We start from the raw sequence: 26,259 nt of genomic DNA on the forward strand, positions 1-26,259 counted from the left end.
CTGATGCCTCCAGATACTGAGGATGGTTTTGAACCAGCATGCACCACCCTTTCATTGGCGCCTTAAAGCCCTGAGCAAACCCTCCACACCACCAGTATCCTTGGGGGGAAGACATCTCTCTTAGTGCATTTAACTTTTCATTTTGAGTGTTTTTAGCTCTAAAAGTGGATTTGTGCTACTTAAAGTCAACGGGCTGAAGACCTCTTCCGGGAATTGAACTCACAGTCTCTTTAACAATGTACAGCTCTTCACCATGAGGCGCCACAATCTTGCCTCTTTCCAAGGCTTCCTGGCCAGTTTTCAATCGTCAGTAGAAGGACGTCATTTGTTCAATCACTTATCAAAGCAAAATAAAATTCGACTTGGACTATCTGAAATAGACGACATATTTATAACTTCAGACACAATTAAAGGAAAGATCAGTGAGTTTTATAATATTTTATCACAAGGAGGTTTGTCATCTTTCCAAACTTTAGTGAAGATATGGGAGAAGGAGTTGGGGATGGTCTTTGAAGAAAATACTTGGTTAAATATATGTGAAAATATACATTTTCCCTTTACTAGTAATAAAATTAAAGAGGCTAATTTTAAATTTATTCACAAACTGTATTTAACTCCAATTAAAATGCACAAAATTTCAAAGGATATCTCTTCAAAATGTCCAAGAGGTAAAATAATCGATGGAACATTTGTGCATATGTTTTGGGAATGCGATCTTTTAATAAGTTTCTGGAAATCAATTCATTCCTTCACACAATCAGTATTAGAAATTAATTTTGAGTTAAGCTCCAATTGGTATTTATTAAATGATACACTGGATCTTCAGTTAGACCGGAAAAAAAGCAGGATATTAATTATGATCACATACTTCGCTAAGAAATGCATACTTTTACTTTGGAAAGATGATTCCCATCTTTCAAGTTTTTTTTTGGATCAAATTTCAGTTTTTTTTTACCATTGGTCATATTTTTCAAGAATTTTGGTTTCCATTATTTTCAAAACTGGATAATTTTTCCAAAGTGGACCAATGAGTATCTTTATTTTCGAACTTGTGCTTTATATGTATGTATGTTTGTATGCATGTATGGATATATATATATATATATATATATATATATATATATATATATATATAGTTTGATATCGCTGTTGCAGCCATTATATATTTTTTTATTTTTTTTTTTATATTTATTTAATTTTGTTCTCCCTTAATGTATGTTTTTTTTCTTTCCCTAGGGTAATTATGGGGAGGGTAGAAATGTCGGTATAATAGAAATCATGCATGTGAAAATGTGAATTGTGAAAATTATTGTGAAATAAAAAGAAAAAAAAAAAAAGAAAAAAAGGACGTCATTTTAAAAGTGGGTCAGGTATAAGGTTTGAAAAAAAAAAACTGACTAGTTCTCACATTTAATATTTGACAGAGCATTCCTTGGCGTAATTTTCTGATAGTTTTGCATAGAATTGAACTCAGTCCTGCGACATCTCAAACACATTCTCTACCTCCTGAGCTTTACAGCAACCCATCAAACCAACTATGTGCCACAAGATTAACATGTCCAGACTGAGAAAAGTAATGCGTGTAGTGGCAGAAGGGAGATGCACATTTTGATGTAAAACACACCTGGGTGCACGTTACGGTTCGGGCCGTATTAACTGCCGAAGGAATGGCATAAATTGCGCCAAAATGACACAATTAATCCAAAATGGCCAACTTCCTGTCCGGTTTCTTTTTTTCCTCTTTTCTTCATCTTTTTTTTTCTCATCTCTTTTTCCATTTTGTTTTACTCTTTTTTTCCCCTCTTTTACCTCTCTTTTCTCCTCTTTTTCCTTTTTTCTCCTATTTTTTTTCTTTTTCTCTCTTTCTTTCCTCTTTTTCATCTTTTTTTCCTCTTTTCTTTTTCCTCCTTTTTTTCATATTTTTTCCTTTTTTCTTTCTCTTTTTTCCCATATTTTTTTCCTCTTTTCTCCTTTTTTCTTATTTCTCCTATTTCTTTTTCTCTCTTTCTTTCCTCTTTTTTCTTTTCTTTTTCTTTTCAAATATGGACCAATCCGATGAAGGGGGAGCGTGCTTTTTGGTGTCTATCGTTGCCACGGTAACGCTTTTGACTGAGAAAAGTAATGCGCATAGTCGCAGGATCAAGACGCATATTTTGATGTATAACACACCTGGGTGCACGTTCCGGTTCGGGCTGAATTAACTGCAGAAGAAATGGCATAAATTTCGCCAAAATGACACGATTAATTCAAAATGGCCGACTTCCTGTTGGGTTTCGGCCATGTCGCCAAGAGACTTTTCTTTAAGTTGTGACATGATACAGGTGTGTACTGATTTTCGTGCATGTACGTCAAACCGTATTGTGGGGCTTGAGGCACAAAGTTTTCTAGGGGGCGCTGTTGAGCCGTTAGGCCACGCCCATTAATGCAAACCATGAAATATCACATTTATCGCCAGGCCTGACTTGCACACAGTAACACACACACACACACACACACACACACACACACACACACACACACACACACACACACACACACACACACACACACACACACACACACACACACACACACACACATCCTTTTACCCCAAAACCCAATGACCAGAAGCAGAATTGACTCGTTGTCATTAAAACTTTATACAGATTTAAAAACAGAGTTAAAATCACAGCAGTGGAACATGAAGGTGACCCGGTTCTGGTCCGGTTCAGCTCTTCCAGCTGACCCGGTTCTCCTTCAGACTGATGTGGGTCAGCGCCGTCTTCCCCAGGGAGGGAGGAACCTGCAGCTGCTGCAGGGAGGACGGGGGGAGACCAGAACCAGACAGGTCCACCACGGGACCGGGACCAGAACCAGAACCAGACAGGTCCACCACGGGACCGGGACCAGAACCAGAACCAGACAGGTCCACCACGGGACCAGAACCAGACAGGTGCACGGTGGTACCGGGGCCCTGCAGGGGAAAGAACCAGGGAGGAACCGGGTCAGAACTTTACAACAAATCTACTACACTCTCTTTAAACCAAGGCTGGTCAACCTGTGGCTCTTTAGCGCCGCCCTGGTGGCTCCTGGAGCTTTTTCACAAATGTTTGACCTTTTTTATTCCTTTTTTCTTTTTCTTCTTTTTTTCATTTTTTTCTCTTTTTTTCTTCCTTTTTCCTTTCCTTTTTAATCTCAACATTGACTTTTTTTCTCGACATTTCAACTTTTTTCTCAAGATTGTACTTCACTGATGTTTTTCAAAAATGTTTGAAAAACATAATATAATAACCTTTTTTTCTTCCTTTTTCCTTTCCTTTTTAATCTCGACATTTCAACTTTTTTCTCGACATTGTACTTCACTGATCTTTTTCAAAAATGTTTGACCTTTTTTTTCCCTTTTCTCTTTTTCTTCTGTTTTTTCTTCTTTTTTTCTCTTTTTTTCTTCCTTTTTCCTTTCCTTTTTAATCTCAACATTGACTTTTTTCTCAACATTTTGACTTTTTTTTCGAGATTGTACTTCACTGATGGTTCCAAAATGTTTGGAAAAAAAATATACATAAAATAACCTTTTTTTCCCCCTTTTTTTCCTCTTTTTTTCTTGTTTTCTTCCTTTTTTCCTTTTTAATCTCGACATTTCAACTTTTTTCTCGAGATTGTACTTCACTGATGTTTTTCAAAAATGTTTGACCTTTTTTTTCCCTTTTTCTCTCTTTTTTTCTGTTTTTTCTTCTTTTCTTCATTTTTTTTCTTCCTTTTTCCTTTCCTTTTTAATTTCGACATTTTTCTCGAAATTTTGACTTTTTTCTTGACATTTCAACTTTTATGGGCAACATAATCTTTATGCTTCAAGCCCAGACCTTTTCGCTCAAAATAATCACAATGTTGACCGAAGAAAAACCTGTGTTATCTTGTTTGTTGATTTTTATGCTTGTGATTGACCGAAATAAATATTAACTAACTAACATTTTTCTCGACATTTCGACTTTTTTCTCAACATTTCGACTAATCTGCATCAGCACTTTACAAACTCTAGCACTTAGCACTTTAACTTTACGGTCACCTACTGGTTTATCAATTGCAACTTGTTTTATTGCTTAATTATTTTTATCTAGTTCAGTCGTATCTTTTAATGTTGTGTTTTTGTTGGTATAAATGTCATATCTCGTCTCGTTTGTCTACTGGTTCTGATTCTGTGTTTGGCATTAATTCACTGCGGGGACGAATGGTGGAAATTACTGGCTACAACCGTGAATATTTACACTAGTGTTTATTATTATTTACAGTCCCTGTCTAACAAATACTTTTCCTACAACATTACATAAAATTTTGGTTTGTCAGAAACGTTTTGTCAGGATAGCAACTTGTTCAGATTCATACAGCCCCTCAAGTCCTTTAAGAAACTTTATATTCTTAACATTTATAACGAATATTTATCAGACATGTGTTTTTATTTATAAGGTCTTAAGGAGGAAAGTATTCCTGCTCAGCTCAAAGATTATTTCACTACAAACTCTCAGGTCCAGACTTGTGTAAGTTCTGCATCCTCCAAAATGTGTTACAACCAGGGGTAAATAATACGGTACAGGGGGGTCAAACTATGGAATAATATTCCCATTTAGCAAAAAAATGCTTCTCTGTACAAGATTTTAAACGATGTCTGAAACACCACTTTATCGTCTTGTGTAATCTCCTTGAAATTATTTTTTGTTTCTGTTTATTTGTTTTGTTATTTAGTCGTTTATTTTTTGTTTGTTTCTTAATTATTAAATTGTTCTCTTTATCTTTATTCATATATCCGATCATTTTTCTTTTGTGTAAATTCTTTGTAATTTTCATTTATTTCTATCATCTACAGGACTGTCTCAGAAAATTAGAATATTGTGATAAAGTCCTTTATTTTCTGTAATGCAATTAAAAAAACAAAAATGTCATACATTCTGGATTCATTACAAATCAACTGAAATATTACAAGCCTTTTATTATTTTAATATTGCTGATCATGGCTTACAGCTTAAGAAAACTCAAATATCCTATCTCAAAAAATTAGAATATTCTGGGAATCTTAATCTTAAACTGTAAACCATAATCAGCAACATTAAAATAATAAAAGGCTTGTAATATTTCAGTTGATTTGTAATGAATCCAGAATGTATGACATTTTTGTTTTTTAATTGCATTACAGAAAATAAAGAACTTTGTCACAATATTCTAATTTTCTGAGACAGTCCTGTATAGATTTCTAATTGCTCATTTGTATATTTTGTTTTTATAAGTATGATATTACATTTTATGTTAACTATAGGTGTAGGAACCTGATAAGCTCTTTGAGTTTCCGCCTCTTCCTGCACTTTAATTTGTAAAGTTGTTACTTTTATTTGTGTAATTAATTTACTGTGCTAATAAATAAATCTAAAAAAAAAAAAAAAATCTAAACAAATAAAAGTGAATTGCAGAACGGTCCGGTTAAGAGACGTTACCTGCTGCTGCTGCTCGTCGGTCACGTTCATGACGGCCGTGGGCTGGTGGGTGAACAGGGAGGCGGAGAAGTTTCCCCCCTGGGCGGGTCGGAGCAGCTCCGTGATGGAGTGGAGGACGGAGGGAAGAACCGGACCTGGAGGGGAACAGAAACCGGTTCTGGAGCTGTCACTCATGATGGGAGCCCCGCCCCCTCAGACCTGGAGGCGGAGCCTTGATACGAGGGCGGGGTTTCATTTCATTGGGAATCCGTGCAAAAACAATTAAGATGTTCAAAACTTTTTAAGAAGTCGAGAAAAAAGTCGAAATGTTGAGAAGAAAGTCGAGAAAAAAGTCGAGAAAAAAGTCGAAATGTCGAGAAAAAAGTCGAAATGTCGAGAAAAAAGTCGAAATGTCGAGAAAAAAGTCGAAATGTCGAGAAAAAAGTCGAAATGTCGAGAAAAAAGTCGAGAAAAAAGTTGAAAAGTCGAGAAAAAAGTTGAAAAGTCGAGAAAAAAGTCGAAATGTCGAGAAAAAAGTCGAAATGTCGAGAAAAAAGTCGAAATGTCGAGAAAAAAGTCGAAATGTCGAGAAAAAAGTCGAAATGTCGAGAAAAAAGTCGAAATGTCGAGAAAAAAGTCGAAATGTCGAGAAAAAAGTCGAAATGTCGAGAAAAAAGTCGAAATGTCGAGAAAAAAGTCGAAATGTCGAGAAAAAAGTCGAGAAAAAAGTTGAAAAGTCGAGAAAAAAGTTGAAAAGTCGAGAAAAAAGTTGAAATGTCGAGAAAAAAGTTGAAATGTCGAGAAAAAAGTCGAGAAAAAAGTTGAAAAGTCGAGAAAAAAGTTGAAATGTCGAGAAAAAAGTTGAAATGTCGAGAAAAAAAAAATAATCAGAATGTCGAGAAAAAAATAAATGAAATGTCGAGAAAAAAGTTGAAATGTCGAGAAATAAATAAATCAAATGTCGAGAAAAAATCAAAATGTCAAGAAAAGTCAAAATTTCATGAATAAAGTTGAAATATTGAGAAAAAAGTCGAGAAAGTCGAAATGTCGAGAAAAAAATCGAAATGTCGAGAAAAAAAAGAATCATCCTAACAAGGATAAATAACTTATTTGGTTTCATTTTCTCCAATTTAAGCTTTAAAAGAAAACAGTAACGTGCTGTAGTTGCATTGCATTATGGGTATCGTAGTTCTTTGCTTCCTGCTGCGTCCCGTGAAGAGTTTATTACGTTCATACGGCTTTGGGATGGTTAATATCTAGCGTTAATGCATCATTACTAAATTTAAGACCAAAAAGTCACTGAGAAATCCAGCACTGAGGTGGAAGTTGCCAGATCTGAAAAGTTTCAGCCCAAACGTGATATAAAAACCCACCAAAATAATGAAAAACAGTCCAAATCATACGTTGTCTATGTTAAAACCATAAATAATTAAATGTGGAATAAATTTCAAGCTTCACAACACAATAGCCAAAAAAAGTTCAGGCTCCAAACAAAGACTACAATTAAATTGAGCAGCTTAAAGCAAATATAAAATCAGTTTCTACTTTTCTCTGCCATAATGGAAACTTTTTAGTTAATAATTTCTCCTAAATATTTAGTAAAAACCAGGAAAAGCAGCTCAAATATATATTTTTCAGCCCAATTGGGCTGAAAGTTGCCCAATCTGGCAACACAGATTTAGAACCTCAGGAGGAGATTTTCCTCAAAACAATTAAACTATTTAATGATGACTGCATACATTCCCGCTAAAATTAAGACCTTGGATTGAGATTTAAGACAAATTCAGGCATTTAAAGGCCTTATTTTAGCAAAAATGGAATTTAAGACTTTCTAAGGACCTTCAAGGTCACCTGTAGGTCACGTGAAGGTCAGGGGTCACGGCTGCTCACCTGAGATCTCCAGGCTGCTGATGTTCTGGTACGAGGTTCCAACCTGAGTCTTCACGTTGATGTGACGGCTCTGTAACACACACAGACTGCTGTTACACACTAACACACACACACACAATAACAAAAATGATTGTATGATGAAGGTTCTTGTGGGGTCCGTGTGTTGATGTGTCTAGAGATATATATATTTATATTACATTTTATTGGATTATTTTTCAGTTATTTTATATGATGCGCTGACTGGAGTAGGAATGGGTGATATAAAGAAAGCAAGAAAGAAATGAGCAAGAAAGAAATGAGCAAGAAAGAAATGAGCAAGAAAGAAAGAAATGAGCAAGAAAGAAAGAAATGAGCAAGAAAGAAAGAAATGAGCAAGAAAGAAAGAAATGAGCAAGAAAGAAATAAATGAGCAAGCAAGCAAGAAATAAATGAGCAAGCAAGCAAGAAATAAATGAGCAAGCAAGCAAGAAATAAATGAGCAAGAAAGAAAGAAATAAATGAGCAAGAAAGAAAGAAATGAGCAAGAAAGAAAGAAATGAGCAAGCAAGCAAGAAATAAATGAGCAAGCAAGCAAGAAAGAAATGAGCAAGAAAGAAAGAAATGAGCAAGCAAGCAAGAAATAAATGAGCAAGAAAGAAAGAAATGAGCAAGAAAGAAAGAAATAAATGAGCAAGAAAGAAAGAAATGAGCAAGCAAGCAAGAAATAAATGAGCAAGCAAGCAAGAAATAAATGAGCAAGAAAGAAAGAAATAAATGAGCAAGAAAGAAAGAAATGAGCAAGAAAGAAAGAAATGAGCAAGCAAGCAAGAAATAAATGAGCAAGCAAGCAAGAAAGAAATGAGCAAGCAAGCAAGAAATAAATGAGCAAGAAAGAAAGAAATGAGCAAGCAAGCAAGAAATAAATGAGCAAGAAAGAAAGAAATGAGCAAGAAAGAAAGAAATAAATGAGCAAGAAAGAAAGAAATGAGCAAGAAAGAAATAAATGAGCAAGAAAGAAATAAATGAGCAAGAAAGAAAGAAATAAATGAGCAAGCAAGCAAGAAATAAATGAGCAAGAAAGAAAGAAATAAATGAGCAAGAAAGAAAGAAATGAGCAAGCAAGAAATAAATGAGCAAGAAAGAAAGAAATAAATGAGCAAGAAAGAAAGAAAGAAATGAGCAAGCAAGAAATAAATGAGCAAGAAAGAAAGAAATAAATGAGCAAGAAAGAAAGAAATAAATGAGCAAGAAAGCAAGAAATAAATGAGCAAGAAAGAAATGAGCGAGCAAGAAATGAGCGAGCGAGAAAGAAAGAAATAAATGAGCGAGCGAGCGAGCGAAAGAAAGATTGATTCCAATTGATGATGTTTATTAGTATTTAGTATCTTTTAGAGCAGTGTTTTGGCTCCAAAGACTGAATGTGGTGATAGATTTATAGTTACAAAGGTGGAGTTGAATTTTTTTTTTTTTTTTTTTTTTTCTATCGTCATTTTTATCGTTATCGGGATAAATGCCAGAAATTATCGTGATACATTTTTTAGTCCATCCCTAGTGGAGAGCACTTTTAATTTCGTTGTACATAGTTATAATGACAATAAATATCTATTTATCTACAAGCTGCTGTTACACACACGTGTTGTTTGTGTGTGTGTGTGTGTGTGTGTGTGTGTGTGTGTGTGTGTGTGTTAGTAAGTGACACCCTGGATTCACACCAAAAGCGTCACAGGTCCGGCTGCCATTCATTGTCTACGAAAGCTCGCTGCTAGAGGCGTTGGAGCGTCAATTTGAAGTTGAATAATCTGAACTTTATGTAAATGAGCAGCGTTGACGCCGAGGCGTCGTCCAATCACAGACTGGGATTCCTGAAGCCTCAATGCACGTTGTACTTTCATGTTCACACAAACGTTCACTCATTCACATGCGTACAGGAGCAGAGCTGTCACTAACACACTTATTTTATCAGGATTGATATATTTCATCCAGCAAACTGACATTTTTGCCATTTTTACCTGAACTACCGTATCGCCCCGAATATAAGACGACCCTGATTATAAGACAACCCTCTTTTTCTAGACTCAAGTTTAAAAAAAAAGACTTTTTTTAACACCAAATTCAATTTTTATACAGAAAATAATGACAGTGCATCTGAAACAAATGATTATAACAATATATTCAAGAGAAAAAGCCTGTTATTTTGCCTCATTTAAATCATTATCTTGAAGTTTGCATCATAACTTCTCCTCAGCTGCCGGTTCACCTGCCGATCTTCCACACACTTTTCTCCAGATTGTCGCTACGTTTCTCCATTTTCTGTTATCTCTTCTCTTATTTTCTTCTCTTTTCTTTCTTATACTATTTTTTATTTTTCTTCTCCGTGCTACCGTTAATTTTATTTTTCTTCTTCGTGACAGGGGTTTGTTTTGGCCTGGAGAGTTAAGTTCAGCCTTGGCTTTAAAGATATCTGGCGCCATCTAGCGGTGTGAATGGGTATAACGTCTAGACCCCGAATGTAAGACGACCCACACTTTTTCAGTCTTTTTTCAATGCAAAAAACACTGTCTTATATTCAGGCCGATACGGTAAATGTTTTTACCTAGTGGTTGTATTGGGGTGTATATTAGTGTGTATTACCTTGAGGGTCTGCAGTGTGGCCCCCCTGAAGGGCCCCGGGGCCAGCAGGGTGTGTTAGTGTTAGTTAGTGGTTGGTATTAGTGTGTATTGGTGTATATTAGAGTATATTAGTGTGTATATTGGTGTATATTAGTGTGTATTACCTTCAGGGTCTGCAGCGTGGCCCCCCTGAAGGGCCCCGGGGCCAGCAGGGTGGGTTAGTGTTAGTATTAGTGTATATATTAGTGTATATTGGTGTATATTATTGTATATTAGTGTGTATATTGGGGTGTGTTGGTGTGTATTAGGGCCCCCTACCTTCAGCGTCTGCAGCGTGGCCCCCCTGAAGGGCCCCGGGGCCAGCAGGGTGGGTTAGTGTTAGTTACTGGTTGGTATTAGTGTATATATTAGTGTATATTAGAGTGTATTAGTGTGTATATTGGGGTGTATTACCCCCCCTACCTTGAGGGTCTGCAGCGTGGCCCCCCTGAAGGGCCCCGGGGCCAGCAGGGTGGGCGGGAGCCCGGCCTGGGACCCGGCTGCAGCCACCAGGCTCCTGCAGTTGATGAGGAAGTTGATGAGGGTGAAGGTGCTGCTTCCCCGGACTCGAGCCACCGACTCGGGCCGGTGGTCCACGGCCAGGGCCCGGGCCTCGCTCCGGGGGGCCCCGTCTTGCTGCCGGACCTGGACCCCCAGCTCCTTCAGCCACAGGAAGCTGCCCTGCTCGTCATCGTCCTCGTCCCCGCTGGCTTCGTCTCCTGGACGATCCGCCGCTGAGCTGCTGCTGGGAAACAGATAATAATAATAATAATAATAATAATAATAATAATAATAATAATAATAGCAATAATAATAATAACAATAATAATAGCAATAATAATAATAATAATAATAATAATAATACATTTTATTTGTAAAGCACTTTCAATAAAATAATCTCAAAGTGCTAACATAAACAAAAAGGAATAAAATCAAGACACATAAAAGACCAGAAGTAAAAGCATAAAAGCACAGAAACAATAAAAACAAATCTATAAAAGACCAGCGGAATGAGTTTAGAGAAAATATTTTTTTTTTTATTAAATGCACTTTTTTCTAGTTTTTCGATTTTATTTTGTTATTTTATTTCTTTAATATTGTTTATTACACACATTATTTTTTTTGTTTGTTTTTTTTACTTTATAATATATTATTGTAATATGTTTCCATTATATATATATATATATATATATATATATATATATATACACACACCGTATTTTCTGGACTATAAGCCGCTACTTTTTTCATAGGTTTTCAACCGTGCAGCTTATACAAAGGTGCAGCTATTCTGTGGATTTTTCTTCCACTGCTAGGGGGCGCTCTAACTGGAGTTAGAAGAAAAACTAAGACAAAATAAATGCAAAGAAGAATACGCTACTTCTTCTTTAGCAGATAGAAGTAGAAGTAGATTTCAAACAGATAAATAGATAAATAAATACCGGTTATTTTCTCTTGGTTCTGTCCCGTTTTAATCAGCAAAGTTGCTGCCGTGTTAAAAGACACTGTTAGGAAAGATCTATTTAGGTACAAACATGTACATCATTTACAGTTCAGAATCCTTCTGTACATGTAGTAAATATCTAATCTAACAACAGAAATATCTGCGGCTAAATATCTTTTTTTTTAATAGTTTTTTTAAAAATAGAGCGGATGCGGCTTATAGTCCAGAAAATACGGTATATATAATATATTATTTTTCTAGGACTTTTGTGTGCAAAATTTGGTCATTTCGTCGGAAGAAAAACAAAAAACCAACAAACAACAAAAATAAAAACATCTACAGATACATTAGGGCCTTCGCACTGCCAGTGCTTGGGCCCTAATGAAATAAAATGATAAGATAAGAGGTAAAATAATAGAAAGATCAAGTTGTTAGTCAGGGCAATAGATCAAGCAGTTTCATCTCATTCTTACAATGGCAAGAATTACGTTTCTATACGGTGAAAACGTAGAAAGAAGATTTTTTTTTTTATTGTGCACTTCGAGAAAAAAGTCAAAATGTCGAGAAACAAAGTTGAAATGTCGAGATTAATGTTGAAATACAATTTCAAGAATAGAGTTGAAATTTAGCCTTTTTTCTCAACATTTCAATTTTATTCACGAAATTTTGACTTTTTTCTCAAATTGCACAATAAAAAAAAAATCTTCCTTCTCTAAAATATTATTTTTATTTTTCTCCTTCCTGGCCCTAATACTCTTCCGTACAAAAGTTCCGTACAATTCGTACGTTGAATTAAACCAATTTGACAATTCTAGATCACAATGCCTGCATTCAGGGCTTATTATATACACCAGATCACCGTCAGGTAAGTTTAGAGACGGAGCACCGCGTAACGTCCTGGTTTGAGGGATCAAGACATTTCCTGGGATCTCATCGGGCCCGTGTTGGAAATAATCAATTCTCCGAGTCTAAATCGATTCTCATATTTATTCCTAAAAATCGATTCATAAGTCTAAAGATTTTCATTATGACATTTTTTCCCGGTGAACTTTAATCCCAGCAGTCATTTAATTGCTGCATGGTGTGAAACTATCAAACAATCAACATGGTGTCTAAGAGCAGTGTTAACAAAGAGCTGGTTCTGAAAACTACTGAAAGTCCTTTTGGACTCGGATAGACCCAACAAGAATAAAACACTCACTCCTTTTCTTCCCCCTCGTCATCCTCCTCTTCTTCAGTCCTGGGCTGCTGCTTGCTCTTCTTCTTCTCCTCCACCAGGGGGAGACTGAACTCAATACCTGACGGGGAACAGGAAACAGGGAACAGGACGGTGAAACAGGACGGTCGGGTCAGGGCGACGGTTAGGCTCGCCACCCGTCCCTTAAAATACAGAATCTTTACCTAATTGGGAATTAAAAGTTGCGTTCCGTATTAAACCAATATGGAAATATATTATGCTCTTATTTATTGATGTCATAATATACAGGTGAAGGTCTGAAAATTTGAATATATTGCAAAACTTCATTCGTAGTAAATTCAACTAAAGGTGAAGCAAATATATTATTTCCCAATACATTCAAAGTGAAATATTTCAAGCCTTTATTTGTCATAATTTTGGTGATTATAGCTCACAGTTTAGGAAAACCCCAAATAAAAAATCTCAAAAAATTTGAATATTTTATGAAATCAACAACTCAATCATCAAAATTATAAAAAAAAAATAAAGGTCTAACATATCTTGCTTTGCATGTAATGAGACTATGTAATATATCAGTTTTGCCTTTTAAGTTGAATTATTGAAATAAATTAACTTTTACACCATATTCTAGTTGAATTATTGAAATAAATTAACTTTTACACCATATTCTAGTTGAATTATTGAAATAAGTTAACTTTTACACCATATTCTAGTTGAATTATTGAAATTAATTAACTTTTACACCATATTCTAGTTGAATTATAGAAATAAATTAACTTTTACACCATATTCTATTTGAATTATTGAAATAAGTTAACCTTTACACCATATTCTGGTTGAATTATTGAAATAGATTAACTTTTACACCATATTCTAGTTGAATTATGGAAATAAATTAACTTTTACACCATATTCTAGTTGAATTATGGAAATAAATTAACTTTTACACCATATTCTAGTTGAATTATTGAAATAAATTAACTTTTACACCATATTCTTGTTGAATTATTTAAATAAATTAACTTTTACACCATATTCTTGTTGAATTATTTAAATAAATTAACTTTTACACCATATTCTAGTTGAATTATTGAAATAAGTTAACTTTTACACCATATTCTAGTTGAATTATTGAAATAAATTAACTTTTACACCATATTCTAGTTGAATTACTGAAATAAATTCACTTTTACACCATATTCTAGTTGAATTATGGAAATAAATTAACTTTTACACCATATTCTAGTTGAATTATTGAAATAAATTAACTTTTACACCATATTCTAGCTGAATTATTGAAATAAATTAACTTTTACACCATATTCTGGTTGAACTATTGAAATAAATTAACTTTTACACCATATTCTAGTTGAATTATTGAAATAAATTAACTTTTACACCATATTCTTGTTGAATTATTTAAATAAATTAACTTTTACACCATATTCTTGTTGAATTATTTAAATAAATTAACTTTTACACCATATTCTAGTTGAATTATTGAAATAAGTTAACTTTTACACCATATTCTAGTTGAATTATTGAAATAAATTAACTTTTACACCATATTCTAGTTGAATTACTGAAATAAATTCACTTTTACACCATATTCTAGTTGAATTATGGAAATAAATTAACTTTTACACCATATTCTAGTTGAATTATTGAAATAAATTAACTTTTACACCATATTCTAGCTGAATTATTGAAATAAATTAACTTTTACACCATATTCTGGTTGAACTATTGAAATAAATTAACTTTTACACCATATTCTGGTTGAACTATTGAAATAAATTAACTTTTACACCATATTCTAGTTGAATTATTGAAATAAATTAACTTTTACACCATATTCTAGTTGAATTATTGAAATAAGTTAACTTTTACACCATATTCTAGTTGAATTATTGAAATAAATTTACTTTTACACCATATTCTAGTTGAATTATGGGAGGATGTCCCTTTTTTTTGGCTCCTGCGCTGCTGAATTCGGGGCGTCCCTTATTTCCATTTCTGAAAGGTGGCGACCTTAGCGACGGTACCGGCGGTTCCGGCTCGTCTCACCTTCGTTCTTCATGGCTTCTCTGAAGCCTCGGGTCGTCGGGGAAATGAGAGCGGTGATGCTGTCGGAGCCGCCCACGCCGGCCGCTCTGAACAGAACCGTGAACTGACGGCAGAGGAGAGTTCAGTCAACATTATTCTAATTATTATTAGCAAAATGTACAAACTGGAAGCTGTTTGCAATAAACAAATCAAATAAGAACTAATTGACCCTTTATCAGCCTTCTGATTGGTCCCTGACTGACCAATTAAAAGCATCCTCCTCCGTTGCTGCATCAGGTTTATCCGGTTGGACCAAACAGTCGTGTCTCTCGTTCACATTGATGGAAAAAGCAGTTTTTACTGCCTTGTTTCAACATTTAAATCACTGGATTATTTTACAAAACTTTGTATAAGTAAAAGGAACACTTGTAGTGTATTTTTATCCCCAAACTGGCAGAAATCTGATCCGTACTTCCAAAACAAAGTGGGCTCAGCAGCAGCTACACCCACAAAAGCGTTTATTTATTAATCTTAAAATGGTTAAGTGGTGTGTAAAAGTTGTAAAAGTGACCCCCGTTACTTGTACATTTTATCCCAAAATCAACCGTAAATTATGAAAAATGTATGTTTTGGATAAAGCTACATGGACGGCTGCACTTTCCACCGTGCTATCAGCTAAACTCATCAAAATATCTTGTTTTTGCAGAAAACCTCAGTTTTTTAAACTCACTCCACGGTACCTGAAGTACCTTTTATTTATATCTAGTTGAGGTTGATTTTCTTTGGTCCAATAATTATAAATAAAGTGATGTAAAACCATGTTGTTACCATGAAGTGGACGACCTAGCAACGGGGGCGGGGCTTGACAACGGCTCAAATAAATAGCTACATTTAAATTTAAGGGTTTAGATTTAATTATGTTTTAATTGTAAGGATTGTACTTTATTGTTTTATGTGTGCAATGTTGGACCCCAGGAAGAATAGTCTAAAAAATAAAACTACTACTTAGATATCAACCTACCGTATTTCCTCAAATTAAAGCCGGGCCTCTATTAATAACAGTTGAAAAGAGACTGACTGCCACTGTTATGATGATTATTTTTGGTTTTGTTGCTGCTGCTATTAAAACATGATTTGTAATGTGAATTTGCAACACTTTAAACTACATATAATTAAATAAAAAAAATATTAGAGATTGCGCATGCCGTCTGTGAAAGGATGAGGCCAATCGGGTTGCAGCACTGCTTCAATCGATCCAAAAAAATAGTCGCACGAGTGAAAAATCGGTTCAAAACGAGCCGACAATCGCACAGTGTTTGCCCAGCTTTAGGGGAGTTTTATTTAGGGGGGTTTAGGGGCAATAATTCTGAAACTGCAGTGGTCATTAAAAGTGGCATTTTGTCTTGAATTCAGATAAAACACTTGTAATATTACCGTATTGGCCCGAATATAAGACAGTGTTTTTTGCATGGAAGTCGGCCATTTTGGATTAATCGTGTAATTTTGCCGCAATTTATACAATTTCTTCAGCCGCTTCAGAGCCCGAACCGTATCGTGAACCCAGGTGTGTTATACATCAAAATGTGCGTCTCCATCCTGCGACAATACGCATTACTTTTCTCAGTCAAAAGCGTTACCGTGGTGACGCTAGACGCCAAAAAGCGCACCCACCTTCATCTGATTGGTCCATATTTTTCCTACTTTCTGCCATAACTTTTGAATGGTTTGACATAAAGAGTCATTGGTGAAAATTGCACGTGCGAGGGCCCGTTCATCGCTGCTTGCAACTTTAATTTGATTTATTTATTGCAAACAGCTTTTAGTCACTAAAGCTAATTTGCAGTGAGGGTTGGAGGACGTGGAGGAGGAGAGTTTACCTGGTAGGAGCAGACATAGAAGTACGGACACAGTCTGGCCTTCAGGAGGCTGTAGAGGGAGGACAGACTCACCGACCTGCAGGAGACAGAACCAGTCAGAACCGGGGAGGGGTGTCCGACCCGTGGGGCCACTCGGTGCCGGAACTCACCAGTCCCTCATGAGGCTCTGCTGCAGAACCGGGTCTGCGGCCCAGGGGGCGCTCTTCCCAGAGAAACTCCTCTCAGCGTTGATCCGGGGGAACAGGGACAGCCAGGACACAGACGGGTGCTGCCAGTACACCAGGCTCTGCTGGAAGGAGACACGCAGCTCCGGACAGCCCCGGGGGTCCTGGGGGGAGAACCGGGGGAGAACGGGTCAGAACCGGGGGAGAACCGGGTCAGAACGGTTTTTTTTTTCAGTTTTTTTCAGTTTTTTTTACTTTATTTAAAAGAGTTATCACAGAATAGTATACAGGAACAGTATACAAATAAAAAACAGAACATGTGCCAGGGGTGATGTTCGTTATTCAAGAAGTTTATACATGTTACACAAGTGTACGGTTTTAATAGCCTTTTCATCTGTTGATTTAGTGATTAGTTTTAAGTAAAGTTCCATTTCTTTCTGGAAAACATAAAAGCAAGGGGTTTTCTTTGAAAATTTACTCTCATGAATATGAAATTTGGCAAGAAATAAAAACAGATTTATCAAAAAGTAACATTTTCCTTCTTTCTTAGGGAAACAATGGAAACCAAAAACAACATTTTCCCAATGTAAATTAAAATCTATACCAAAAGAGTCAATAATAAATTTGCTAATATCTGCCCATAGTTTTTTCGAATAAGAGCAAAGCCAGAATAAAAACTGTTTCTGGATGTAAATTACAGAAGGAACAGTTCGTATTAATGTCCTTTTTAAATTTCTGCATGTAATGGCTAGCAGGATAATATTTATGTATGATTTTGTAAGAGACCTCCTAAACCTTATTTGTGATTAAAAACTTGTTAGGAAGCATCCAAGTTTTTTTCCAATCATTATATGTGAAACGATTCCAATAAACAGTAATATTAGGGGTAGCAACAATATCTTTTTGAAATAAGGCACGTACCCTTTTATTATTATTCTTTTGGGTCAGTGAAAAACATATTTTACCTTTGGAGAGTCAGTTGTTGCTAATGCTATTCCATCAGGCACCTTAATGCTTTTTAAAAACAGTTATACTTCCTCGTCTAGAAATGTGTTTGTCCCATTCTCAACTGACTCGCCGGCCCAATCAATAGGGCTTGGTCACCAAGTTGCATTCTGGGACGCGGCGGCCATGTTGGCGGTCTCGTGAGTGTAAACAAACAGTGTAGTAGCACCAAGTGAACAGACGGAACGCAAAAAAAGATGTTAAAATGCCGGAGAGGAACTGGAATTTACCGGGATACCTTAAACAAGGAAGCCAGGGAGCGGAATATGGAGAAAATAATGATTATTAACGGTTTGGATCCATATGAAATCCCTACTGAAGAGTGGAGCTCCGACGAGGATTTAAAGCCGAGTTATGGTTCTGCATCAAAACAACGCCGTGCCTACGGCGTGCGTTACTCGTCGACACAGACCACACGCCGTCACTGACGCCGTATTCTGCACCGGTCCGGCGTCACCGGTCGAACGAATACTTCTGGTGAACCCAGGTCCCGCTACCGCCATCTCCCAGAAACAGAACCAGGTTTACCTGCAGCGGTTGCAGAACCAGAACCAGAAGCATTTACCTGCAGCGGGAGCGGCAGGCTGCAGAACCAGAACCAGAACGAGAACCATTTACCTGCAGCGGGAGCGGCAGGCTGCAGAACCGGGCCCTGCAGCTGCTGCTGAGTCCTGCTGCCTCCTCCTGGGCCTTGGGCTGCTCCGTCCAGGACAGAGACCGGGGGGACGTGAAGAGGACCCGGGTCTTCAGGCTCCAGTCGGGGGGGTAGTCGGAGACGCCGGGGGCCGGGGGGGTCTGGGGGGACACAGGGAGAGTTTTTAATCATACATACCACACAAGCCCACCAGAGGCCGCTATACAGTTCCGAAAGCTAGACACAATCAATCAGTACTAGTGAGGCACCGAAATGAAAAAATAATAAAAAAATACCAAAAATAATAATAAACACTTGGCCGAATAAAGGTTCTTCGCAGTTTTTCCATTTATTTTGCCAATTTTTTCACCATTGCATAAATAAAATAAATGTGCTTTAGGCGTTTTCAAAGAAAAAAATCTTTTTACAAAATTAAAAAAGGTAGAAATATTTTTTGAACATGAACAACTGAACATTTTTTAATTTCCTGGCATTTTTAAAAATATTCCAGCAGGCATTATACCTACAAGGCACAATGATTAAATAAATTAGCAAAATAATTTTTTTAGCCATCTTTGAGCTTACTATAGGCCTATAACCGACTGCTGAAAAATTGTAACATAGGCCTTGAAACAAAAAAAAGAAATGCATTAAAGTGCATTGGAAAAAAAGTGAAAAAGAAGTGGATAAAACAAAATAAAGAAAAAGAAAATCACTCCCTTTCCCATACAAGTATTAATATGGGAAAGGGATTGATTTTCTTTTTCTTTATTTTGTTTTATCCACTTCTTTTGCGTCATCTAAACACGCCGTTATTACAGGTAATTGTTCGTTTTTTGCCCCACTTATTCCACCGAACACCGAGGGTGTTTTTTTTGCTATTTTCGGCCGAACAATTTCGGTTACCGAACATTTGGTGCATCACCAATCAGTACGTTTACATGCAGCAAAGAAATGGGATTTCTGATCGTATCAGATAAACATCCAGAACTCAATCACTTGTCTGAGTTCACATGCTGACTCCGTGACGCTATGTGGCGCTGTAACCATGGTAACCATCTCAACAAAGAGCCATTTCCGGTTGACGGTTGTTTTGTTTGGTGCCAACGTTACGCCTTCCGTATATTTTTCCACTTTATTTTGATCTGCTCCGGTTCCTGATGAAGCTTCTGCATCTCTTTATGTTGGTGTTTAAACAACTATTTAACACGCGCCGTCTCCTTTCACTTCCGGGTGAAGGAAGGACAGAAGGAAGGAAGGAAGGAAACGCCCCAGAGGAAATTCTCCAGCTGCTCAGACTGCAATATCCGATGTCTCCGTAAACATGACGTTAACATTCCGACTGTGAACGAGTTATCTAGGTGTTGCTACCCGATTATTAAATATCCCAAAAAGGTCCAAAATAGATCGGATTGAGGTGTTTACATGCAGTTTAAAAGTCCCAACGATGTCTTATACGATCAGAAATACAATTGAACTGCTGCATGGAAAGGTACTGAATGCAAAGAACAGTTATATATGGAGCCATGATAGAATTACTAAAGGAAAAACAAAAGCAAGCGTTAAAAGACAACTGAAACAACGTCAAATAGCCCAACGCCTGTAAACAATTCTGCACATGTAGACACACACGTAGGATACTATCACACACACTTATAATTATGTTTATTTATTCTATATTTTATCATTATCATTACTTTTTAATCTCATTTTGTTATTGAGTTTATCTTGCATTTTTACTATTACTGTTAATGTTGTTTTATTTGACTGTTAAGTGTACTTAAGCAGGGAATATAAGTATGGATCATATTGTTTCTGTGCTTGTAAATGTATATTGTTATGTCTGTTATGTGTGAAACCAGGAAGAGTAGCTGATGTTCTGCATCAGCTAATAAATTCATAAATTCTTATCAGAGTTGTAGGACGTTTCTGTCCTCTAATGACCTGGAGGTACATTTGTTCCTGAAGTTTTTTGTTGTCTGTAGACCAAACTTGTTGGTCTCGAGACCACTTTTTTTGTGGTCTCGGGTCTCTGGATCTCGCCAGTCTTTAGTCCTGGCCTCGCCAGAGTCTTTGGTCTCCCCAGTCTTTGGTCTCGGCCTTGAGCTGAACTAGTCTTGGTCTTGATACTCTCTGGTCTTGGTAGTGTCTTAGTCTTGAGCTGAACTAGTCTTGGTTTAGGCGGACTTTACTACGACTCCATTATGGACCTGGAAATCAATCACCCATGTAAGTACTGTAACTCAAATCTGTTTAAATCGAATAATCACATCTCATCTGCTCATAATATATATTATCATTAATTCATGTGTGACCTGCACCTTATAACAACAGTTATTTATTAATCTGCACTATATAAACAAAATCACATTAAACACTCAATCAAAAATAAAAGGACTGTCTCAGAAAATTAGAATATTGTGATAAAGTCCTTTTTTTTCTGTAATGCAATTAAAAAAACAAATGTCATACATTCTGGATTCATTACAAATCAACTGAAATATTGCAAGCCTTTTATTATTTTAATATTGCTGATTATGGTTTACAGTTTAAGATTAAGATTCCCAGAATATTCTAATTTTTTGAGATAGTATATTTGAGTTTTCTTAAACTGTAAACCATGATCAGCAATATTAAAATAATAAAAGGCTTTCAATATTTCAGTTGATTTGTAATGAATCCAGAATGTATGACATTTTTGTAATTGCATTACAGAAAATCACAGTCCTGTATGTATATGTGTGTGTGTGTGTGTGTGTGTGTGTGTGTGTGTGTGTGTGTGTGTGTTTATGTCACTGCATAAGCACTTCTGGTTAGATGCTAACTGCATTCCATTGCCCTGTACTTTTTGACATGTGCAATGACAATAAAGTTGAATCTAATCTAAAATGTTGTAAATGTAAGTGAACCAGTGAGAGTCCAAAGTTCCTACCGGGACAGCAGGTCCCTGAACGCCCCGCTCCTCCTCCTGCAGCAGCAGTGCCGCTTCACTGACCCGCTCCTGTTCCTGCACAAAAACACATTTAAACACATTTAAAACCACTTAAAAACCCCCAGTAACGTCTCCAGTCCCTGATCCGGGGGTCCTGCTAGGGTTATGGTGTAAAAGTTAATTTATTTCAATAATTCAACTAGAATATGGTGTAAAAGTTAACTTGTTTCAATAATTCAACTAGAATATGGTGTAAAAGTTAATTTATTTCAATAATTCAACTAGAATATGGTGTAAAAGTTAATTTATTTCAATAATTCAACTAGAATATGGTGTAAAAGTTAACTTGTTTCAATAATTCAACTAGAATATGGTGTAAAAGTTAATTTATTTCAATAATTCAGCTAGAATATGATGTAAAAACTAATTTATTTCAATAATTCTGCTAGAATATGGTGTAAAAGTTAATTTATTTCAATAATTCAGCTAGAATATGATGTAAAAGTTAATTTATTTCAATAATTCAACTAGAATATGGTGTAAAAGTTAATTTATTTTAATAATTCAACTAGAATATGGTGTAAAAGCTAATTTATTTTAATAATTCAACTAGGATATGGTGTAAAAATTGGTTTATTTCAATAATTCAACTAGAATATGGTATAAAAGTTAATTTATTTCAATAATTCAACTAGAATATGGTGTAAAAGTTAACTTATTTCAATAATTCAACTAGAATATGGTGTAAAAGTTCATTTATTTCAATAAGTCAACTAGAATATGGTGTAAAAATTATTTTTTCAATAATTCAACTAGAATATGGTGTAAAAGTTAACTTATTTCAATAATTCAACTAGAATATGGTGTAAATGTTAATTTATTTCAATAATTCAACTAGAATATGGTGTAAAAGTTCATTTATTTCAATAATTCAGCTAGAATATGGTGTAAAAGTTAACTTATTTCAATAATTCAACTAGAATATGGTGTAAAAGTTCATTTATTTCAATAATTCAACTAGAATATGGTGTAAAAGTTAATTTATTTCAATAATTCAACTAGAATATGGTGTAAAAGCTAATTTATTTTAATAATTCAACTAGAATATGGTGTAAAAGTTAATTTATTTCAATAACTCAACTAGAATATGGTGTAAAAGTTAATTTATTTCAATAACTCAACTAGAATATGGTGTAAAAGTTAATTTATTTCAATAATTCAACTAGAATATGGTGTAAAAATTGGTTTATTTCAATAATTCAACTAGAATATAGTGTAAAAGTTAATTTATTTCAATAATTCAACTAGAATATGGTGTAAAAATTGGTTTATTTCAATAATTCAACTAGAATATAGTGTAAAAGTTAATTTATTTCAATAACTCAACTAGAATATGGTGTAAAAATTGGTTTATTTCAATAATTCAACTAGAATATAGTGTAAAAGTTAATTTATTTCAATAATTCAACTAGAATATGGTGTAAAAGCTAATTTATTTTAATAATTCAACTAGAATATGGTGTAAAAATTGGTTTATTTCAATAATTCAACTAGAATATGGTGTAAAAGTTAATTTATTTCAATAATTCAACTAGAATATGGTGTAAAAGTTCATTTATTTCAATAAGTCAACTAGAATATGGTGTAAAAATTATTTTTTCAATAATTCAACTAGAATATGGTGTAAAAGTTAATTTATTTCAATAATTCAACTAGAATATGGTGTAAAAGTTCATTTATTTCAATAATTCAACTAGAATATGATGTAAAAGTTAATTTATTTCAATAATTCAACTAGAATATGGTGTAAAAGTTAATTTATTTCAATAATTCAACTAGAATATGGTGTAAAAGTTAATTTATTTCAATAATTCAACTAGAATATGGTGTAAAAGTTAATTTATTTCAATAATTCAACTAGAATATGGTGTAAAAGTTAGTTTATTTCAATAATTCAACTAGAATATGGTGTAAAAGTTAATTTATTTCAATAATTCAACTAGAATATGGTGTAAAAGTTAATTTATTTCAATAATTCAACTAGAATATGGTGTAAAAGTTAATTTATTTCAATAATTCAGCTAGAATATGGTGTAAAAGTTAATTTATTTCAATAATTCAGCTAGAATATGGTGTAAAAGTTAATTTATTTTAATAATTCAACTAGAATATGGCGTAAATATTAATTTATTTCAATTATTCAACTAGAATATGGTGTAAAAGTTAACTTATTTCAATAATTCAGCTAGGATATGGTGTAAAAATTATTTTTTTCAATAATTCAACTAGAATATGGTGTAAAAGTTAATTTATTTTAATAATTCAACTAGAATATTGTGTAAAAGTTAATTTATTTCAATAATTCAACTAGAATATGGTGTAAAAGTTAATTTATTTCAATAATTCAACTAGAATATGGTGTAAAAGTTAATTTATTTCAATAATTCAACTAGAATATGGTGTAAAAATTATTTTTTTCAATAATTCAACTAGAATATGGTGTAAAAGTTAATTTATTTTAATAATTCAACTAGAATATTGTGTAAAAGTTAATTTATTTCAATAATTCAACTAGAATATGGTGTAAAAGTTAATTCATTTTAATAATTATTAACCTGGTCCTGGTCCTGGTTCTCGTCCTGGTTCTGGTCCTGGTTCTGGTTTCGGTTCTGGGTCCAGCTGCAGTCCAGAACCGAGCTGCTGCCTTCACGGTCCTCGTAAATAAAAGCTTTCTTCTGCGGGCTGAACGTGTTTTCAATGTTTGCAAACGGGTTCCTGCGTTTGGTCCCTGCGGCCCTGGTCCTGGGGACCCCCGGAGCTCCCGGAGCTCCCCCCGGGGACTCCCCCGGAGCGCTGGCCGGGGAAGGGCTGCCCTGACCCGGGCTGGAGGAGCACGAAACCCCGGCCTCGCTCCGAGCTCTTTTCCTCCTCAAACGCAGGATTTCCGCGGGACGTTTAAAGCCTGGTGAGTAACCGGTCTGTTGCTCCATAATATAAAAGTAAAGTTAATTTTAAAAAGAAGTTTAAAGCTGAGTAAAAGAGTAAAAGCGTTAAAACCCGCCGGTATTGTTGCGGCTCCAGCTGCTCTGAATTTGGCGCGTAGCGTCGTGACGTCAGCACGTAACGTGAAGATCCTCCCTACGTCTTCTTCTTCTTTTGTTTAACTTGCTAAATTTGTTTTGTCAAATAACTGTAAAAAATTACTAGCTAATATATCAAAGTAAATTTTTTTTAACATATATGTATTTAAATAAATAAATTCGTACACATTTGTACCAAATATTAATAATTAATTAATTCAGAAGTGGGGAAAAAACACATAAATATTAAACAGAAATATTAAAGATACATTTATGTAGCCAGACAAATTGTTCTACATTAATAATAATAAAGGAAAAAAATAAATATAAAATAAAAAACATAAAAATAAATAAATTCATGCATTCCTGAAAAACCAATGAGGTGTTATTCCATTGTCCTATTTTTCCACTGTCCCCTCTATGTCATCAAAGTACCTTTTTATTTTAATGAATTGGGAACTAAAAAGGAATGTGACTGTCTGGGCTTGGATTGCAGCTATTTTATTTAAGTTTTTTTTTGTTTACTTTGTTGTTGTTTTTTAACTTACGTTCTTTGTAAATTTATTTCTTTGGGAAAAAGGGGCAGATTAAATAAGATTCTTCTTCTTTCTGCTCCCTTTCATTCACAATTTAGGAACGTTTGTGTTTATATTAAATTGTCTGTTGTTTTGTTTTATCAATGAATGAAATAAAGAATTAAAAAAAAAAAAAAATCTTTCTGAAATGTCGATGCTATTTTTCCTTAAAATGCCTGACTGTTTTTGTTATTAATTTTACTTATGTTTACCTTATTGTTTGTGTGTATCGATCAATCAATCAAGTACCATCCAAGTACATGAAATACAAAGTGCTTAACATTTTGACTGAAAAATAAGCATAAAAAAAATTAAAATGAAATAAAAATTGGGAGACCAATGCACACTGACATACAATATAGTTAATTAAAATGAAATAATGATAAAACTTCAAGAATTAAGGCTAAAAAATAATCAGTCCAAAACAATAAAATATAACAATAATAAAAACATTACAAGAAATAGATAATGTGTCTCTTGTTCATGATACCTCCTAAAATATGTTTTATTTTCTTATCTTGTATTGTATTTCCCCAACTAGCAGTTTGTATAACTGTGGGTTTTGGTTTATAAATTGTTTTCAATTAAAAAAAGCTATATTTGTTTTAATTAAATTAATGTTTCCACGTAAAATTAATCCATATCTCCATTTTTATGTCAAATTAAAAGGTAAAAAAACAACTATAATCCTTTATTCGTCGTTTTTTTTATACAAATGCTCTCTTTTTTTATTGAAAATGTATCGTTTACATACAATAAGGCATAGAAACCATTAACAACAATTAACTTAATTACACAATGCATATAGAAGATAAACAAAATATTGAAAATTATAATTAACATGAATAATAAATAAGTAAATAAATAAAATAAATGAAGACATAAAATAAATAAATGATAAGAAGTAAGAGTAAAGTAAGAAAGAGTCTGGAGGAACCGCTACTGCCCCCTAGCGACGGGACGGCGCCTAGCAACCGGTCTGCACATGCGCACTCGTCACCAACCGGCGCTTTGCTTCAGGCGAATTTACATGCTTTTTTTTTGTTTTTATTGAACACAATTTATAAACAAAAAGACACATTTATACAAACTTTGACATGAGGTGAACTCTGCTGCCCCCTGCTGTCAAAGGTGAAACATTTTCTAATCTCAAATGGTTCTAAAATTACATTTTAACCTGAAAAACTGGTATGTTGCTTTATAAGTAAATCATTAAAACTGTATGGTCAAAATTCTGACACACTTGACTCACTAAAATGCCACAAAGTTTGTGGGAGATATTCAGTTATGTGTTTTTGCTATGTCGTATTTTCAATGTCTTTGTTTTTCATAATTAGTGCAGTCAGTC

At 34.6% G+C, this 26,259-nt stretch overlaps 1 protein-coding gene across 1 annotated transcript; it reads right to left on the reverse strand.

Moving 5' to 3' along the window:
* Positions 1-2,671: 2,671 nt before the first annotated feature.
* Positions 2,672-24,347, reverse strand: LOC133425011 (protein downstream neighbor of son homolog). Its single transcript, XM_061715648.1, has 11 exons — positions 23,893-24,347; positions 21,257-21,334; positions 18,309-18,485; positions 16,671-16,849; positions 16,522-16,597; positions 14,666-14,768; positions 12,602-12,698; positions 10,380-10,698; positions 7,329-7,398; positions 5,466-5,593; positions 2,672-2,953 (listed from the first exon to the last, which is right to left on the reverse strand). The coding sequence occupies exons 1-11, from the start codon at positions 24,244-24,246 to the stop codon at positions 2,708-2,710; spliced, it is 1,827 nt and encodes a 608-aa protein (XP_061571632.1). The 5' UTR covers positions 24,247-24,347; the 3' UTR covers positions 2,672-2,707.
* Between the last annotated feature and the right edge of the window lie 1,912 nt (positions 24,348-26,259).

The sequence above is a fragment of the Cololabis saira genome, chromosome 24, assembly GCF_033807715.1.
Source record: "Cololabis saira isolate AMF1-May2022 chromosome 24, fColSai1.1, whole genome shotgun sequence".
Lineage (NCBI taxonomy): Eukaryota > Metazoa > Chordata > Actinopteri > Beloniformes > Belonidae > Cololabis > Cololabis saira.